This window comes from Struthio camelus, chromosome 1 (genome assembly GCF_040807025.1).
Source record: "Struthio camelus isolate bStrCam1 chromosome 1, bStrCam1.hap1, whole genome shotgun sequence".
NCBI classification, from domain to species: Eukaryota; Metazoa; Chordata; class Aves; order Struthioniformes; family Struthionidae; genus Struthio; species Struthio camelus.
In genome coordinates this window covers 68,390,637-68,405,393 of record NC_090942.1, presented here as the reverse complement: position 1 = coordinate 68,405,393, position 14,757 = coordinate 68,390,637, and the positions used below count along the sequence as shown (strand labels likewise).

The window sequence follows — 14,757 nt, the reverse complement described above, 5'->3', positions numbered from 1 at the left end:
ATTAACAACGTATCAACGGTGGTTGATGGGATCAGTTAGTGAGTTTCCCATGGAAACCTGCCCTGCAGTTGTGCTGTCAGAAGACACATGTTCCTCTTCTCTACCACTTATCTGTGGTGAAGTCAATGAAGATACACCAACATAAGCCATCTTGCCTGCAAAATGCCTTTAAAAGCAGGAATAGGAACAAATAACTAAATCACTGAGGATCAAGTTTCCTGGGATTTTGTCTCAGTTGCTATTATTTCATTGTGTAACCTATGCGCACTTCAATGTCTTTTTACACAACTATAGCTATAATATCACCTGCCTACTTCACAGGAGCAATAGGTTGCTAAATAGCTACATGGCAACCGACACTTTTTGGCAGAAAAGCAGCAAGTGGAAACGCGTTATTATGTTGGTGGAATGGTAATTGCAAGCAGTTAAAACAGCCAAGTATGTACTGACAAGATCACTTTTGCTTAGCAAACAGTTAAACTCATTCATCAAAGATCAAGTAGCCCTACATTACAATTTGGCACAAGCTTTAGAAGCAAGCTGAAATGATTAATGAGCCATCAACCACCTGCCTCAGACCGAGCAGGTACTGGGCAACGTTATTCTCCCTCTCCTACCTCCCGGCAGCTCTCAGGTGGCTGTGGCAGCAGCCCACTGCTTTGCTGACTCCCTTTCCTTATTATTTCCTTATAGGTCTGCCCTACTGCTTCGTAATGTACGCTAGGCGGTATTTTGATCTCTCGTATTTCTCATGGTGTTGCCGCCAGATTGCTACACCTCTTGATTGACTTGTATCTCCTGTAATCTGGGGAGTGTTATCTATCAGGACTCACCCAGACAGCCTGGTGATCGCTTCCTGGGGGCAACGTCAGGGAGGCTTCTTGCATTAGAGGCCAAGCTGGCGATCTGCCTCCCTACTGGTGAGGAAATTCACGGACCGAGTGGTTCTTCGTCTTCCCAGCCGTTCTTGCATTTTTAGGTCAGGCCAGTGGCCAAAAATACCCTGTACCATCAAAATCTGTTTGGAATATTACAGCCACTACTTCCTTCCTGCTAATCATACTGTAATTAGTCTTCAATCAGAGCAGCAATTGAAAAGCTCAGATCTGTGAGGATGTGTGAACAGCTTGGATGTAAAAGTTGTTCTTATCTGTGATATGAGCCAAGAGTTTTGCACTACATCCACCGCCATGTTGCCTATCCCACATCCATCACCTTCTCCTTTGCTTCAACATAGCCAGCACGTATAGGTTACCTAGCGCATGTTGTAAGGTACAAACCCCAGACATTTCAGGAGGGGCAATGTCTGGGGGAAACGTCTGGAATGTATTTCTCAATAGGAGTTCATGCTACACTTTTTACTTACATTGTTTTATTGCTTATTATATGGGCTCCAGTAGCCTGTGGCCAAGGTGGAAAGAAAGGGTAAAAATAGGGAAAGTATAAATGCAGAGATGACGTGATGGGACCAAGTAATACGGGTTTCCAGGGACCGAGCCAGCTGGAGACTCCTGACTCCCGGCTTACACTGCCGGCTCAGCCAGCGCACCACGGTGTCAGAGAGAATGTGCAAGGTGGGCACAAGTGGCTTGCTTTTCAGAAGAGCCAAGCAATCCCGAAATCATTAAAGCAACTGCAAAACTGCCCAGGGCCACTGAAATATGGACTGTCTGGAAGCATTCAGTTCTGTGTGGCTCAAAGCCCTGACTCCACTTCGGATGCTCTATAAACAATAACATCAACACAAACTGTGTTATCTAATAAGTTTCAGAAATGTTTGCAATCGGTTCTCAAAGCAGACTCATTCAGAACCGAAATGCTGCAGAGCAGAAGACAGCAATTATAATAGACGGATGCTGCTGAGTTAGAGAAGAGCAAAATCTTTTGTCAGCAAAGCCTGTTTGCACAGGCAGAGGCAGCGTCAGTAGGTCCAGAAAGCAGTTACACTACTCTGTGCACTAACAAGTTCACTGCAAGGCTTGGACAAAATTTGCTAATCCTTCGTCTTTTTAACTTGCAGTGGCCTTTTCTGGCAAATTGGGAAAGGTTCAGAGAAGAGTTACAGGAGTGATGAGAGGGCTGCAAAAACTTGCGTAACACTGAAAATGCCAGCAGCTCATCAGTTTGTTGTGTCAAACAGCAGGTTAAGAGAGGACCTGATCGCTGTGTGGAAAACAGACTTTTGATAATGGGCTCATTGGTGTGGCATTTAAAGGTATAAACAAATCCAATGACTGGAAGCTGATGTTAAAAAAAAATCAGACTAAAAATAAAGAAGGACATTTTCAACAGCAACAGTAATTAACCTTTGGGACAGTTTATTGATGGTTGTGCTGGATTTTCCATCCCTGGAAACACTAAAAAACTGGATGGAGGTTTTTCCAAATGACTTCCTAAATGCCCAGCAGAGAAAGCAGAACAGGATACTGCTCAAAAAGCTAAAAATCACTTTGACCCATTTTCAGGCCCTCCTCGTTGACCATGAACTCTCTCCTCCCAGCTTACCCGGGTGGGTAAGGAGCCCTTGGAGAGCCTTGGGTATAACCGTTTCAGTTGGCCAGAGGACAAAACACAGATGTAATTTCTGGAGTTTCCTCCTACCCTATGTCAGGAAGGAACATTTCCAACCGATGTTTATTGCACCTTTTCACACGTCCTTTTGTGCCAAGCTCTGTCCTAGCTGTAAGAGCCACTCCTCACTTTGTCCATCCTTTCCCATATTTGCTTTTCTTTTCCTGATGATATTTTCTGTACCCTTGATGCTTGCTTTCTCCCACTCCCCCCACACTGCTGCTCTTTTTTCTTGCACTCATTTCCTTGACGGGCTAATCCCTTCTCCCAACCCCACAGGACCAGAGGGAGCAGTAACACAGCAGGGGAGAGATTTTGGGGGAACCGTGGGGGCCAGCTGCTTCCTTGCTCCCACCTCACCAAGTGCCGCGCAGGCAGAGGAGAGCACCCGCGGCTCTGGCTGAGCAGCACCACCAGCACCCGCGGTAGCCAGAGAGCACTGCTCGCCATGAGCTGCCTCCAGCGCTGGCAGAGCTGGGAGCACATCTCTGAGCTACGGGGGAGAAGGCTTCTTGCAAGTTCACAACCCCCTGCTCCTCTTCTCTGCCCCAGGAGATCTGACACAACAGAAAAGCTCCATAGCCCTGTCAGTACTGCAGGCAAAAGCTTGGTCCCTACCTACAGATACCATAGTACTGCACGCCCTGTCATATGCAACGCTTGGGCCAGGAGATGCTGCATATCACGGCCCTGCCTTTGCCCTAAATTTATCACGTGGCCATGAGCGATACAATTCACCTTCCCACTTCAGCTTCCACCATTACAGAACTACAATAACGATAGTTACTCAGCTACTGCACAGGAGCATTTTCAGGATCAATTACTTAGCATTCATGCAAAGCTCTGTGGACAGCAGCCTCAATACAAGTAGTAAGTACTATTATTATTACTGTACTTCAGATGGTTACAGCGTTGGCATTTTCCAGGCATGCACCATTAACAATTTACTAAGATAAATGGCCCAGGAACCTGAAAATACATTTATGACAACTACCTCCTGCTTACCAGCATACATTCACCTGAATAAATGACACCTCATTGCTCAATGCATAGCTAGGTAAGCTTTATATCTCATATATTCAAGTGTGCTCACAAACACACACACACGGAGCTGGAGGGAAGCCAAGCTACTTCATTTAATGACATAGAAACCCTGAGCCAAAGAACTTTCCTAACCTCCAAAACTTGCACTGCCCCCTCGGAGCTGGGAGCCAGGAGCGTAAAACCCACCATGTGCCATGCCAGGAAGCACTGCGTAAACCACAGGCTGGAAAGTGCAGCTAGCACGTAACCAGGCCTTCAAGGAACTTACTTGAGAGCAGTTTTGTAGTGGTAGATAGCTTCAATGTTTCGACCCTGGTCTTTCAGAAAATTGGCATAGTTGTAGTGCACCTTGGCGTTATGGGGTAGAGTCTTCACTCCTGAGCTGTGAATGGAACAGAAGCAGGAAGATGTTAGCCAGTTACGTTCCCCCCTCCCCTTCCCTGAGGTCTATCTTCTTCTAATCATTGCTTTCTCAAAATAAAAATTTACTCATATTCTGAGTGTCTTGTTACTTCCCATGCACTCACACCAAGGGAACTAGTGTTACAAATTCAAGCTTGCCCCACACTTGCAAACTATGCAGGGAACTGGCACACCATGTGTCCTGAGCTGGACATAAATATGTGGCAGCAATTCATCTCCTCCATCACCACCACGGATACCTCAGCAACACTCCCTGTGAACAGATACCACGGATATTTCAAAGTCTGGATTATTAAATTGTAAGGCCCTAAAAAGTCTAACACTTAGAGGGCAAGTAGGTACTTTCTAAAATATAGTCATAACAACCTCCCTCATCTCCACTTCTGCTTAAACTTGAGTGTCACAAAGTTCCTCATAAAAATCTTGAGTTAAAGCTATCAGCTGGAGGTGCTGGAGAGAAAGTATCTTTTCCGTATGCATCAGCCACTAGAGGGGATGCATAGCATACTCTGGCTGCCGAGCTAGCACCTACGCACTGCATAGCACTGAGCAGAGAGTGTAACCAGGAGGTAAGAGCTAATGGGTCTCTTACCCTTAGCTTGCAAGTCATACATTCTCACATTATTACATATGACTGTGGCCATGTAGCTATACAATCGCCCCGTCCCTCCTCTTCCCCTTCCTAGCCGTGTAAATTGGGCTGGACTTTTGGAATTAACAATGAGGGCACAAATTAAAAAAAAAAAAAAAGAAGAAGAAGAAGAAGAGCTAGCAAATGCTTATTCACTTAATTTAGAGCACAGAAAGCAGGGTACGCCTTGCATAGCTAGAGAAAATGCTGTTCCGAGGCTAGAGACAGAAAGAAATCACAGGAGCACACACACCATGGAAACATTTCCCCTGCAAGAATCTCGCGGGGTTGGTACTCCACGTAAGAGGGGGATGCTTTCCAGCATATAAACAGGGGCTCTCTGAGGAAGTAAGGCTGGATGAACCCGTTCATGTAAAACCAGAGTAAGCACCATGTCTTGTTCCCAGGTCACAGGCAGATTGCTGCTAGCTGCTGCCGTCTTTCCTCCCACCATCTCCGAGCCTGCTACCTCAGGTAGGAACTGCAGGCGCTAGGAAATTCTCAAGTCTTTTTGCCTTGCCTTGTCTATCTCTGCTGTTCAGCTTCGGTGGGCGATGAAGAAGTTAACCAAGAAGAGATGGGGTCACACAGCCTCTACAGAGCAGTGCAGCCTGCAAAGGGGCTGGTGAGGGAGAACATAGCCATAGCTGCTGAAACCCTTTGTCAGGGATCTCCTTGTTAAAAAAAAAAAAGCGGGGAGGCGGGGAGGAAGGGAGTTGGAGAGCCTTAGCAGTGCTGTGGCATCTGCCTGGTTATCTGCAGCCAGCGGCATCAAGCGTCGCTAATGCCTACTTGCAAGATGTTTCAAAGGTTCGCCCACTGCCACCTCGCAGAGCTCAGCACAACACAGCCACCGTTTGCCTACGCAAATTAAGAATACACCTTGCATTTGACTTCCTAATCATCAGGTATTTCAAAGTTACTTACTGGGAGCACTACAGGAACAAGACATTTTGTGACTAATCGCCAAATTAAATCACCTAATTGATGCTATTCTTAAGAGAATGATTTTCTATATTAGTTTTCACAAAGATATATGGCACCAGCAGCAAGTAATGTGTGACTGCTACGGCTGTGTTAATTTCCACTGGCCTTGGGAGCTATTAACTACACACTTACAACCTCTGGGCATTACTGGAATATTAATTCCCATACAGAAAGGCTTTCATTACATCAGCGTGTTATAGGCAAAGACACAGACCGGCACTCAGAGCTGCTGCTATCTCAGAATTGCGTGCAATGAGTTGTTGGCTCTGCTATAGCCCCTGCTGAAACAGAGCAAACTGAGTTAATGGTGAGAAGCGCTCTACATGCACAAGTACTTCAATTCTAATGAGACACAGCTTTAACAGTAAGATGCATATCTTTAAATATTTTAATTTTGGATGGTATCTCTTTCAATAGAATATTGTTAATCATGCTGGTCCCATTTATTAAAATTGCACTAATAAAGGTTCTTCTTTCATTCTGTGTGCTTCTGTGGGGGTAGAGAGTGATGTAGGAAAGAGAGAAATTGGTTCAGTTTGGGGTTTTTAGGATGCTCTCTCTTCTGCACCACACCACTCATGCTCCCTGACCTATTTATTCTTCTCATGCGGGATTTGTGTCTGACTTTGCATATGCACACATTAATGCCTGGAGTTAACTGCTTGGAGTATCTGCACTGTCAGCTGTAGTAGCGCACACAGTACTGGATGTGGAGTGGGTTTTTTAGGAGTTTGGGTAAACACTTCAGCTAATTGATTCTTGACCAGCTGAAAACACTGTTAGCTCATTGACAGAGGAAGCAATAATATCCACAATGAAAGCCAAGTGGGAAAGGGTGGAGCATAAATAACAACGCAGAACACAATGGCTTTCCGTTTCTGCTTCCCGCAAGCCCCCTCCCGATCTCGCAAAACTTCAATCTATTTTTCCAACATGCTTTTCCAAATTCTCCTGTTTCCCTCCTCCCCGGCCCAGCACACGTGCCCTTCTGCAAATCCACGGACCCGACCTCACTCCAGCCAGAAACAAGTCCACTGAGAACGAACGTCACTTCTCAGGAGGATTTCCTTCCCTTTTGACTTCTATGACAGCAGCGAGCAACATAAATGAAAAGTAAACAACACGCAAGCCATTTTACGTAACACTTCCTCTCCATGGAAAAGCAAAAGCCTATTAGTCATAATGCAGAGAAATAAAATACTACTGGCATTTCCAACCTCAAATGTCATCATTACTCAAACCCCACTTGAGTTGGGAAAAATCTCCTGCCATCCTCTCTGTTGTTTTCCTAAGTGCAGGCTCTACTCTGCAAAGTGACTCAGGTGCAGGGCAGAGAGGGTGTTAATTTTCAGTGATTTCCATATGAAAAAAGCTCAGTTTCGAAGGAAATGAGGCCGCTCCTGCCTCAATATGAGCCCTGGGAGACTGATGGGATCTCCTCTGCTTTTGGAATCATTAGTAGCAATAAAGGTAAAGGTTCTCTACAGCAAATTATTCTCTTGATGACACAAACAACCATTTTCCTTGGCCTCATACCCTCGTATTGATTCTCCCAGATATCCATGTTGGAACTAATTATACTATTCTATAGAAGATGCACAAAATGTAACAAGACGTGCTCTTCTCAGCTGAACTGGCTTTCAGAATAAACAAGAGCAAACAGAAGTAGGTGCCACCTTTGGGGATTTTTCTTTTTTCTTTTTTTGGCAAATTATTGAAGTCAGCAGACCTGGCATGGGAAGGAAGTCTGCTGACTAAGAATGTGCCACATTTATACAGTTCCTTTGCAGGTTACAACTACGCTTTCAGACACTGCTACAAATGTGGGCAGTATACAAACACACTCCTGGAGCAGGACAAAATGTGGCAGCTCCACAATCCTTGGAAAGGTCAGGACATTGGATGCAGAGGTTAGCCCACGGCCCTCTCACCTCCCTCTCCCTGGCTTGAGACTTTAACACTGACTGCAGCTGGAGCCTGACCTCCTGGGCTATGTATTCGTTCTGCAGGATAGTTCCTTAAGTGTTCAACAACAAGCCCTCCTTGCTCATCTGCCAGTGCAGTGCGACCAATAACTTGGGGCATCTAGAGATCTATTGGAATAATATGCCTCAAATATCTATAACTCTGTGTATATTAGACCACTTACTTATTATACTTATGGTTCATTTGCTTTTCATTTGGTCTTCACATATATGCTTGTGCACCTATGGTACATACATCATCTCCTCAGACAGTATCATCCTGCCTCACACTGCTTCTTCAGCCAAGACCTGGCAGGATTTCTGCGTCCTTCAAACTTGGCCTTTGTGCTGGAGACTGAGTCGGGGGCTCATTTGCAGAGATGGCAACACTGCTGACACAGGCAGCTCAATGCCATAGCAGGGTAAGTCTTGAGACCAGGCCAAAATGGGGTGCAACGCAGATAACTGATAACATGCTGAGTATACAAACATCTCCTGGACCAGTGTAGAGAAAATGCGTATGACAGAGCAGGTCTCAGCTGAAGGCCAGGGAGTCTAGACACATCAACACTGAAAAAATACATCCAAGCAAATACAGGAATGAAATATAGTTGTGAAGGAAACAAAATGAGAGGGGGGGAAAAAAGCGGTAATTAATTAAAAAGGCAACCAGAGACAGAAGGAAGAATGAAGAACTAAGATTCTCTTAGTATGCACTTTTTACAACAGTCAACGCATGGAGACTACCAAGTAGGTTGATTTATGTCTCCTTTTCCCCTTCTATAGATTTGTTCTGGGTTCCCTTATTATTTCCTCCCATATTTCTTTGCTGTTTCTTATCTACTCCTCCTATTCTGTCCCTTCTAATTTATTGCTGTTTCACATGCCTCCATCTACTTCTCCCCCCTTTTCTCCTCTCCACACCATCCTATGTAGATCCTCCTCCTCCTGCCCCAGACAGGAGATCTCCCACTCCTGAAACAGCATTATCTTCTTGTTATACCATTCTCCTTTTGCATTGCCCTCCCACCAATAAGAACAGCCCTGCCATATTACAGACTCACACTAGATATATACTGCCCATCAAAGAAGATTTTAGGACAACAAGAAGGCCAACATGTTTAAAAAGCACAGTAAAGAAGGTGAAGAGAAATGAACACCATTTAAAAAGTGAAAGTCACAGCTAAAGAAGGAAAATAGAAAAGAACATAGACTTTGGCTAGTTAAACATAAAGCACAATTAGGCAGACCAAGGGAGATTTAAGGAACGATTTGCTGAAGACATCAAAGGTAATAATAAAACACATTAGATACAGGAAACCTGCCAAAGATCCCCTAAGGCAAATAGATGATGGAGGTCTAAAAGAAGTGCTTAAAGAATAAAAGGCCACAGCAGAAAAGCTAAGTGGATTACTCCTTCCAGAGGGGTGCTCAATGGGAGGAACTGAAGGAGGTTCCCACACTGGAGTCTTTCCTTACAGGGACAAGTCTGAAGCACTGTCTCAAACTGACGTGTCAGTAAAGGAGGCTTTAAAACAAATCAACACCGAGAACAGCTATAAATCCTCTGGGCCTGGTGGTATGCATCTAAAGGAAATCAGACACGGAGCTGCTAACTACTAGCTGCAGTATTGTACCTATCATTTAAATCAGCCTTGGTACTAGAGAAGTGGAAGGTGATGAATATCAGCTGTTCAGCTGTTCAGAAAGGCTCCTGGGGAATGGCCAGTTAATTTGGGAGAAACTGTAATAAAGACCAGATCTAGCAAACTTCTGTGTAACTATAATCCAACAGGGAAGACTCAACCTTGTATTTTGCAGAAAGAAGGTAGGTTGACAAATTTGTTGTTCTTTGACAGACTCAGATAGATGTGTATCTGTGAATAGATAGATGATATTAAAACTATTAAAAGTTTTTATGAAAAATCCAAGTGCACTGCATCTGCCCAGTCAGTCTGAACCACGTAGGTCAATGTCATACGCTTGGATATTTGAAAAGGCTTTTGATAAAATCCCTCACTAAAACTTCCAATCTCTTCAAGGTATCATGGAATAAGAGGGAAGCTCCTCTTCCGAATCAATACTTTGTTGAAAGACAGGGAGCAAAGAGCATGAATGTGTAATCAGTTTTTAGAGTTGGAGAACATTATAAGCCAGGTCCTCAGGAGACATGCGCTGGGATCTGAGCTGCTTCACATGTTCAAAAAGGATCTGAAAAGGAAGTGAATAGGGAGGCAATAGGTTGCTCATGACACCAACATGAACCACGTTGCAGGAACCAAAGCTAAGTGCAAAGAGTTGCAGAAGGATCTCACGATATTGAAGGCTGGCCAACAAGATGGCAGATGAAATTCAATTCTAATACTTGCCCAAGTATCAGTGTACATGTACACTTTAAATCTGCATAGAGATTGATGTCTGTAAATCAGACATTTCCACTCCAGATAAACATATGGGAATTACTGTGAACAGTTCTGTGAAAACATTGCTCTGTGCTTAGGAGAGGTCAGAAAAGGCAAACGGGATGTTAGGAATTACCAGGAAAAGAGTAGAAAACAAAACAGACAACAGTGCTACAGTGCTATAAATCTCTGGAAAGGTGTATGTGACTCTGGTGCCCTTTCCCAAAAGGGCAGATTAGAGTTTGTAGAGGATACAGAGAAGACTGACAAGAATGACCACAAACGCAAAACAGCTTCCGTATGAGGAGAGTTTAAATCCAGCACGCTCCGATGTGGAAAAGAGACAGCTCCGGGTACGGGCACAAGGGGAGCCTGGGCATACAGGCCTGACAGGTACAGGAAAAGTGACAAGCTGACGGTTATTCACCGGTCATTCAAAACACCAAAGGGAATAACAAAACCCAGAACTAGGGGATGCCAAACAAGATGATGAGGCAGAAGGCTCACAACATGCAAACGGAAGTCTTATTTTGCACCCTGTGTAATTTAGCGATGGAACCCAGTGTACAGGATGCCAAAACTATAAATAGATTCAAAAAAGCAGTCAGAGACATTAATGGAAGGCAAGTCCACCGGTGGCTGTTAAATGCAAAAACTGCAGATTACTGCAAGTCAGGGAAGGATGGGAGGGATGTATCACTGTTACTTGCCCTGTTCTTGCATGACTTTTCCTGGCATCTGCTGCCAATCGCTCCCAAAGGTGGGCCACGACACCAGATGACCCAGCAGGAGCTCACCCACATTCTCATGTTCTTCCCAAAAGCCCAGGGCAGCTCCCTCTGCCTCAAAAGGTCCCCGTCCCAGTGGTGCCGAGTCCCTGCACACCTTCTCAGGCCCCACTCTCCCTGCACGCAGGAGCAGGGCAGAGATGGGGCCAGGGAGAGCTGTGGCCATCTGCCGGGGGATGCAAGTTGTGAGAAGAAAGGCTTTGCTCTCCTGGGCTCGTATTTTTCTGATGGCCACCTAGCTTGGAATGGAGGCAGGATGGACACAAGTCTGCTTGCATTCAGCTACACTGATGCAACTGTGACTTTCTCTACAGTGACAGGCCCTCCTGCACTCTATATCAGCCCAGGAGAGCTCCTCAGCAGAAGCAGCGCTAGCCTTTCATCTGCTCCAGTTTGAGCATCTTTCTTAAACACGGGTGACCAGAGCTGCATGCAATACAATGCCAGGTGATGATGAAGCACGGCATATGGAATTGCCATCTTCCCACTCCCCTTTTCAAAAAGAGAGTTTTCCAGCTTGGAAGGCCATCCTGCTTTCTCCTGAATAGCTCCTTTCTAGCGCTAACCAAGAAGATTTTGGACTGGAGCTGTGCTTAAAACGGATCACGGTGTGAGCCAAGCACAGTCACCATGGTTGCCATTGTTTAAAGAATAAACAGTGCTTCAAGGGGATGAGCAATGAATCATGTTAGAATGAAGAAACCCTTATTCCAGATTTTTCAAACAAATTCCACTACCAGATCTCCAACCACTTCAATAGTGTGTCCTGAAGACTGAAGGGTGCCTATAAAAAGTAATTTCATACTCTTTAGTGCCTAGTAAATTAAACTTTGCTCTGGCCAATTACTTAGAAAATAAAGCTAAGCAACCAGTGTGCAAATCACCTGCATCTCTACGATTACCTCACAATTAGACAACTGCTGAAAGCCGCTGGAGGCAAATGCAATACTTTTGCTGGCAAAACAGAAAAATGAAACGATCTATTTCAATGCAAAAAATATATAAATGAGGTTGTAAAGAGAGCTGTTTGGCAAAGAGTAATCAAATAAAATGAAATATGGTACATTAAGTTTGGCACTTCATGGCATTTCATTTTTGTCATTAAGAACATCACTAAAGAAAATTCAGTGTGTTCGATAGTGTTACTATGGTGTTCTGCAGGGTTGCAATGACATTCTGCCATGCCTTTAATAAGGGGAAAGTGCTACATTACTGCTGAATCAACAGAGCTGAAGTTATTTAAAAACAGTGTCTTAAAAATGCTAGTGCCAGAATCAAAGTCTGTGCATAAGCATACAAAGTGCTATACCAGTTTTTGCACAATTGCTTCAGAAAAAAGAAATGAGGTGTTTTTTTGTAATAATCAAAATATTAATCACAACAATGCATTAGTAGCAGGGTTATGCCTGTTGTTAAAGAAAACTATTTATTCCCATGCAACAAACAAGTGCAACTTTTTTTAAATAACAGAGAAAAATGCAAGTATTTTCCTGTGGTCACTCCTACCTGAAAAGGGATTCTCTTGACAACCAGATTTCATTCTGTTTCACGGTCTTCCAAGAGAACAGCAGCAGCAGTAAAGCAAAGAGAGTCAGAAGAGTAATTCTCCACTTATCTAACCATGTAGAGAGCTTTCTTAGGCCGTGGACAAAAAGAATGCAGTACCCCATACTGAAAAAAAAAAGGTACAAAAAGTTATATTCCAATATTCTGGTTATTCTGGACAAATCCAGTATTGTATTTATTTCACAATTACAGGTTTTTTGGACTAATTATATTTTCCAGGATAACAAACTCAACAGCATTTTTCCTCAAGTCATTACACAATTTCCAAATTAGTCTAAATGATAGACCCAGATGCCAAAAGTATAGTGGCATACATAATACCACCCAGTATAATGGTAGCTTACACTCTGCTCCGTGGAAGGCAGCTGCTTTTCTAACAGAAAGCTAAGAAAGCCTAATGTAATAATAGTAATATTTAGCGGTACTAAAGTGGCTTACAAGTGAAAAGCATTCCAATGCAATGAATTCTCTAAACAGCGGTGGCTGTTATTAATTCTATTTTACTAATGGTGAAACTGAGGCAGAAGGCGCGAGTGTTTCCCTGAAGCCGTAACGGGGCTGGGTGTCCGAGGCCACGCCGAAACGCGGGAATCCCTGCTCGCATCTTGCTTGATGCTCGTCGTGCCCCTGTGCCAGGGACAACTTTCGTGTTTTGCAAACTTAAGCAAGCTACACGTGATTCTGCTCCGGGCGCAGACAACGCTGAGCGGAGAACAATGGCATTTCCATCACGGCCAGCCGGCGTGGCCGGCCCCGCAGAACGGGCAGCCAGCTAGCATCACCGCCCTGCCTTGCACAGCCAGCCTCAGGGAGGGCTCAGCTCTTCCACTCAGATGATGCCACAGATCAGGCGCATAACGCTTACACGACTTACAGGGATTGCTAACTGCAAAATAGGAAGAATAGGGGACATGTTTCATAAGATGCACAGGTTAGCGTCGCTCTGACAACGGTGTGACTGCAGTACAATTCTCAATTCGTACACTTTAATCTCACGCTTTACGTATGTATTTTTCCATTTATTAAAATCCTAGTAAATAACTGTGTTAACAGCAATGGCATTAGCAGTAGTGACAATAAAGTTCTCCCTTTGATATGTGTGATTATTGCAGACTAATCAGAAGCTGGATTACAGATCTGAAATCAGTTAATGGAGCTTGCTAGCTGCTGTTTCATAAAACTACATCCAGTTTCCAGCTTCCAGTCTCCCTATACTTTCATGGCTCTCCACGTAGAACTATTGAGGAATTTTCTGGGAAATGAACTGCATTTTGAAGTAAAGTCTTGTTCCTGTATGACTTTAAATCAGTTTAGCAATTAATTACATTAACTTAAACAAATGCTAGGTAACTTCATCCAATGCTGTCCCTGTGAGCTGGAAATCGAGTGCTTTTCAGTTGCTGTACTTAGCATACTGCTGATTTTACCTGGCATTTTTGTGAAGGAATTTCTATTATCTGAAGAATTTCATGAGTTTATCTGCAGCCATCTGAAGGAAGTTACTTAGCACCTGATTTAGGTCTAGATCTAAAAGGTATCTTAGTCTAGGCAGCTCCCATTGAAGGAAAAAAGGAGCAAAAGGACTTGGAATAACAATTAGGGACCATCAATATGCCAAGAAGAAAGAGAAGCAGTTCCCAGACACTACCGCATCTTGAATCCTCGCTGATATAATTTAATGTGTCTCACTGAGAATTGCAGGAAAACTGCAGGCAGGGAGCTGTCACCTGCTCACGCTCTGGCCAAACGTCCACACACATCGTCCACGCTCATCGGTGGCCTGTGCCTGGAGGCCTAAGGAGCTCCCCTAGGAGGTTGTTACAAGGTAAAAGAAAACTACGGATGCAATTCCCCTATCAGAGGTAACCTTGTAAGGAAACACGCGATACAGTAAGAGTCAATCCAGAAATCAGAAAAGCACCACATCCGCAAGTTGCTGCTAAGGCGCTTCCCCGTGCAGTTCCCGTGCCCTCTTGGAGGGCCAGGCATTTCGCTGTTGTGTGGGTGCCCTCCATGCACAGGAAGGAGAGACACCCTAATTCCGGCTTTTCCTGAGCGCCTCTGTTGTCCACACAGGACACTGAGGGAGGTACAGACATAGGGGACAGCCCAAGGAAAACATCACTTCTAGGGCTCATTAGAAGCTTTGTCACTGTTTTTTTCAGGATTTTTCTCCTGTTTTTCAGAAGTGGATATCAACGTTCATTTTTACTTAACCGTGCTTATATTTTGCTGCAACACATTTCGTACAGCACTTGCACTGTTTGTTTCCATAAATTCTTTTGCACACATGTTTATTGCACCTACGTTAATTGCAAGCAGACATTTAGAGCTACAAACTGAGATGGCGGTGCCAAACTATCCAGCCTTTATAGCTATTG

The 14,757-nt window shown here is 44.2% G+C and overlaps 1 protein-coding gene across 2 annotated transcripts in view; it reads right to left on the bottom strand.

Moving 5' to 3' along the window:
• Positions 1-14,757, bottom strand: part of TMTC1 (transmembrane O-mannosyltransferase targeting cadherins 1) — a 151,033-nt gene that overhangs the window by 35,992 nt on the left and 100,284 nt on the right. For both annotated transcript variants that reach the window (XM_068946578.1, XM_068946587.1), the window contains 2 exons: positions 12,317-12,481; positions 3,884-3,997 (listed from right to left, as the gene is read on the bottom strand). In XM_068946578.1, coding sequence (XP_068802679.1) covers positions 3,884-3,997; positions 12,317-12,481 — 279 coding nt within the window. The remainder of the gene's footprint in view (positions 1-3,883; positions 3,998-12,316; positions 12,482-14,757) is intronic.